The sequence below is a fragment of the Hipposideros armiger genome, unplaced genomic scaffold (assembly GCF_001890085.2).
Source record: "Hipposideros armiger isolate ML-2016 unplaced genomic scaffold, ASM189008v1 scaffold_326, whole genome shotgun sequence".
NCBI lineage: Eukaryota > Metazoa > Chordata > Mammalia > Chiroptera > Hipposideridae > Hipposideros > Hipposideros armiger.
Genome location: NW_017731676.1, coordinates 1,763,156 through 1,769,155, shown reverse-complemented (window position 1 = coordinate 1,769,155; position 6,000 = coordinate 1,763,156). Strand labels below are relative to the sequence as shown.

The 6,000-nt window shown below is 32.0% G+C and overlaps 1 protein-coding gene across 3 annotated transcripts in view; it reads right to left on the bottom strand.

The window, feature by feature from the left end:
• Nucleotides 1-1,043: 1,043 nt before the first annotated feature.
• The window catches only part of HGF (hepatocyte growth factor), a 72,345-nt gene continuing 67,388 nt past the window's right edge, over nt 1,044-6,000 (bottom strand). For all 3 annotated transcript variants that reach the window (XM_019660705.1, XM_019660704.1, XM_019660706.1), the window contains one exon: nt 1,044-4,239. In XM_019660705.1, the coding sequence (XP_019516250.1) occupies nt 4,063-4,239 (177 nt within the window). In that variant the 3' untranslated portion in view covers nt 1,044-4,062. The remainder of the gene's footprint in view (nt 4,240-6,000) is intronic.

Sequence of the window (6,000 nt, the reverse complement as noted above, 5' to 3'; positions counted from 1 at the left end):
TGCTTCTGATTTGATTAAATGAGTCTATTTCATTTATATTTATCCTGAGTTTAATGCACATTTTGAAGATATAATCCAAATTGATTAACTGAACCATTTATAATTACCTTTGTAATATATAATGATATGGTAAAGACATTTAGGTGATCATTCATGACAATATTTTGTATATATCAGCAAATTATTGGGTTATTGGAAAAGTCATGACTTTTTTTCTGTTTTTCTTTTTTTTTTTTAAGATTTTTATTGGGGAATTGGAGGAGGCAACAGAGTTGGAGAATTGGGGAAGGGGAACAGACAAGTTGCTGTCCTTTTGTTCTTCAGTCTAGTTGTGGAGGATGTTGCTTCACTGGCCCATGTTGGTATTATAATCATTGTGCTCTTCCCAACTGAGGCAGGTTGGTCGCCGGCCATTGGACGGCCACTCATGGAGGCTCTTGGCAGCTCTAGCAGGCTATCGGCCATTCTGGGTAGCTTATGGCAGCCCCCTTCAACTCCACTGCAACCTACACTGTTGCCGGCCTCACAGCAGCCCAGCTCCAGGTCGAGCTGTTGTTCACTATCTTAGCTGTAGAGGTCGCAGGGTTATTGGCCCATGTGGGAACCGAACCTGCAGCCCTGCTGCTCAGAACTCGTGCTCCCAAGCCAACTCAACCAACGAGCCACTCGGCCTGCCCCATTTCTGCTTTTCGTTGCAAAAATGCGTCATGACTTTTCCTACAACTCGATACATCAAAACACCATTCTAGCAAACATGAAGAATGACTAAATAATTATATTTCACAGTGAGAGAAATTATAGCACATAGAGATTAATGGTTTACTGAAGACAACTGATATTGCCATGGATGGATGATGGAATAAAATATTTTTTGTCTTAGGTGTATGCACAGGTTATAAGACATATCTTGCAACAAAGCATATGCTATTTCTGTTATAAGATTATTCTCACTATTGTTTTCTGAATTAAACCCTAGAGAAGATTCAAACATGTCCACATATATAATTATAATAAGAGAAGGGGAGCATTTTGATAAAAATGTTTTATTAAGAATAATAATAATATAATCATGGTTATAAAAATAACAACTTTATTAACTACAGAATCTTTATATACAAGTCATAACCACAGTGTTCCCTTTTTGGGTAAGCATCCTGCTATACCACTCAATAGGCAGCTTATCAATTTCCTATTTACACACAACACAAATAGTCATAACATCCACAGTATTCCATTTTCAGTTTCCTAAAGACAGAAACTTTCTGTGCAAATGGAAATGAACTTACTTAAAATTACACTGTCGAGATTTATAAGGTCCAAAAAATTTTAACATTTTTTTAATTAGTAAATTCTTAGTTCAAAACTCAGTTGAATGTTGAAAGGTCACTCATTTTTGAACTTTATTGTGAAAAGTAATTTATTCACACAAAGATTGTCTTTTTATTCAAATTAATTTTATATTTCAAATGAGTTTATCTACATATATGGAATATAATTGTTTGAAAATAATCAATTTTTAACCTCAGTATATCCATTTAAATTTTTTAGTATGAGATCTTATTAAAATTATTTACCTCATGATCTCTCTATTGCAAAACCAGTATTTCTTTAAAAAAAAGAAATATTTGACACAATAAGAAACATGGTTGACAGCAATTTTTCACTTCTTGACAGTGTTTTGGGTTTTTTTTTCAAGAGAATGTTGTGGCTATAACATTCACTTTGTATAGTACCATTGGTACCAACAAGAAATATTCACAGGAATAAGTGAAATACAACTTTGCTATCATATACCATTATTGTTATTTTTCTTGCCTTCCAGTGTCTCTCATTTCCCATAGTTTGAAACACTTAGATAGCAAGCCAGAGCCTGTTAATACTAGAGATTGATTCAATATAAACCATTTTACCGAGGACCTGCCCACAGCAAATAGGTAAAAGACATTACATATTTTACAATAAAATTAAAGAAGTATACAAAAGGATTATTATTCCTTCTGCACAGCAGAGGCATTATGACAAATACTTTAAATTTACATTACTATTCCTGGTAGACATAAGAAAATGTCCACAATTATAACGGCATATAACCATTATTCAAACAGCCGAAACAAAAGTAGCATTGAAAACTTCTAATTTAAAAGATCCTTTTGTCCATGACTCAAAATGAAATGATTTTTGGATAATTTGGATTTTTCATTGTTTTGTAGTTTATTAAGAAAAGAATGCCCAGGAAATAGTATCTTTCACCAGAGAAAAAGACATGATTTATACCCTGTCCTACCATGTAAAATCCTATGGATTTTGTTCATCTTGTGTTCATTGTCAATTCCACCCATCTCTGTCTATTACAAACTTTCCAAAGAGAGAACTGCTTTATATACCATGTCTGATGGTTTATTGGTGGTGGTGTTTTTACCCTTTAATAAAATCCCTGGCTTTAATAGAGATCATTCAAGAGAAACAAGAGAGAAATGGGAATACTGGATTTGAATCATTCAAATAATTATTTTTGAAGATTTTTTTGTACAGGAAGATGTTTTAAAATTTTGAAATCTATGCTATTACTCTTTGTGATCTTATTTCATGCCAAATACATGATTTTTAGCTAATCATGACAAATACAAAAATATAATAAATATGATAATTTGGCAATGATCATACAGAGTACAAAATTTGAATATTTCCCATGGCACTAGGAAAGATCTATGTAAAATGAAGTAAGATAAGATGAAATATCTTGCTAAAGTATCTCATTCAGCAGATTCAACTCTACTTTTAAAAAAAATATTTGAATACAGAGTTTAGACAAGTCATTTTCTTTCCTTTCCTTTTACATTTTTTCTTTGCTTGATTAAAGTTTTATTAGACTAAAAGACTTTTAGGTTGAAACAATATTGTGATGTTTGTCTTCAATATACACTTTAATGTATAATTTGATAAAGGTCTGTTTGCAAATCTTTGGGGATGTGGAAATTTCCTCTGAAATAATTTTTTAAAATTAAGGAGGGTAAGCTAGAAGTCAGTCACAGCTGCAAGTCTTAAAGTTAACTTTCTTAAGTACATTTTAAAGACCAAAACAATTTTAAACTTCCATTACACATTTATCTAAGAATTTTTTTTAAAAATTAGAAAAATAGATCAAAAACTATCTTGCATTAAAAAGTAGCCCTAAATTTGGAGGAGAGAAATAATACTAATATACATATTACCCTCTTGCTTTTAAGAATTAAAAACTACAAAAACTAGGGTGAGAAATATATGTAACCACCTAGATTAGACGTTATTTAACTTTGTGGGTCGTGAACACACCTTAAATGCCAACCAGTAGAGGTAATCTGCAGATTATATATGGAGGATATATATCTTGCACCTTTCCTTAATATTTCTACTGGTCTTTAGAAATTTCTATTTTTTTTTCTTAAGGAAAATCTATAAGTACACACTTTCGGAATATTTAAGGGTTATGTTAGATACACCACAATTTGAACTTCAGTGCATGCACATGTGTACCCAGGCATGTGTATATGGGTACATGTTCTTGTAAAATGTAGGTGTACCAGTATTACAGGATACACAGTAAGGAGAAACAAATGAAATATAATGTGTGGCATATGAAATGGTAATATAATTTAATATTGAGTTACACTTTAAGGAAACAAGGTATAAATTGTTTTTGTGAGACTAAAATAATGTTTAAGTTATGGTTTATTCATTATTAAGAAACTAACTTTGGAAAGCAGCGTAGAGAGATTAATTGATCTTTTCCATTAAATCTTTTATCACCCAGCAATTATTCCTTTGTATTTTTTAATCCATTCAAGTATCTTCAGGAGATATGTTACTACACTTGCATGTACCTTAAGTCACTTCAACATTTACAAAGTAACACTGACAAACAAAACAAAATAAAACACCCATAAATATTAATGAGTATCTTAACAAACTTGACACTCAAGTAGTTGTCTTAGAATTGTTTGATGTGATGTTTGAATTCCATGTTCTCTGAATCTTCAGGTAAAAGAGTTGTTTTGATGGAAGCTTCAGCCACAGTTACATCAGCTATAACTGTGGTACCTTATAAGTTAATATAATTTTGTGTATCCATTTTGCATAATATGCTACTCGGACAAAAATGCCAGGACGATTTGGAATGGCACATCCACGACCAGGAACAATGACACCAAGAACCATTCTCATTTTATGTTGTTCACAAACAAGTGGGCCGCCATAATCACCCTAGGGAAAAGACATGTAACGATAGCAAAAGAGTATTATGTTAGAAAAAAAAAGTTAATAATTCATCAACATTTTCTATATAGATTTGTATCTCCAAGGTACAGATATACAGAAAAAGAGAATAACTGCAGCTGAAATACATCAACATAAAACTGATGTACTAGACCATTGGTTACCTTTCTATTGAATTAGCTAAGTAAGACTGAGTTAAGTACAAAAGTTCACTGTTCTATTATGTGTAGTATTTATTTATGAATGACATATTTCCCAAAATATTCACTCATCTTTCAAAGTGGTTTTTGCCTTTGTTGAATGCATACTAACCCATAACCACTAATAGCTATTTAATAAGGTAGATTTTATATTTATTTTGATTTTCTTCTGATGTTCAAAATATGTTCAACATAGAAAATATGGAAAATGTAGAAAACTGAAAGTATAACAACCTCACAGATAATCATACAGTTTTAATGACTAAATGGCCTTAAACAGTCTCTTATTTCTAAAATGTTTTTTTTCCTTCCTCCAGTCCTGCCCCTTAAATGATCTTAATAAGTGAAATAAAAACTTGTAGTTGATAAAATGATCCTACTTATTGTTTAGAAATTGCTTTTCCAGGCATAAAGATGGAATATTTCTACACTTACTGTACTAGTAGTTAATATAGTTTTATTTATAATTATACCACCCATTGTGGAAGACAGCCTATGATTTCATGGCAATTTTTGTATAATAACCCTGTTGTATCATGAGATAGACAGGTGATAGATGAAAGATGAATAGATTGACTTGTGTGTGTATTTTATATACATATATATTTATACATATTGTATATGATCATTACAAATGTGCTGCATCACTTTCATGCACCATGTAGCATCCTAAAATTGTGATGACTGGCTTTTGCCATCCTTGTATGAAGAAGGGTGTTTGGGACTATCTTAATTTTCCCACAACCGTGACTTGAGATAAAACTAAACTACTGAAAAATTTGGTTCTGTAATACAATTGGAAAGAAGAGAGCTATCAATATTCTATGAAAGGAAAAAATCAAAGCAAGGGTAAAGTAGAAGATGAAAACAGTAAGAAAAAACAGTTTATTCTAAGAGCAAATAGCTCAGAACTTCATGCTTACAGGGCTCTTAGGGTAAGGAAGGAGGGAAGAAGGAAGGGAGGGAGGGAAGGAGGAAGGAAGGAAGGAAGGAAGGAAGGAAGAAAAAAAGGAGGGAAGGAAGGAAGGAAAAATTCTTTCTCCTAGCAGATTTTCACTTGTAATGAATACAGTAATGCTGACTTACTGGGGAAAACAAATTAAAAGTGGTTGTTATAAACACATAATCTGTTTCTAACCATATCATTTTAAAGCAGTCCTAAGAAAAATATTTAACTCAGTAAACTTTTTTTTTCTTTTCAGGAATAAGTCTCAGATATACATATCTATGTCTGTGTATGCATACTATCTACATATAACACAAGTATTTCAGTGCATATTTATGCTCCATTCTTAGGGCATTTCCTGTATGTGAAAAGACATTTCACTATTATTGAGCTCATTCTATGCTTTGCTACATATAATATTCTACAATTCCACAACTCCCTGGCTTAGAAAGCATGTCTCTTATGTTCAAAATACATCTAAAATAACAGTTGAACAGCTTGTCTATGTAAAACAGGGATAGGAACACTGCCAAATCGAGAGAACAGTTGCCTTCCAAATGACAGTGTCCAAGCTCTTATAGTCACAGACTTTGACCTTTCGGG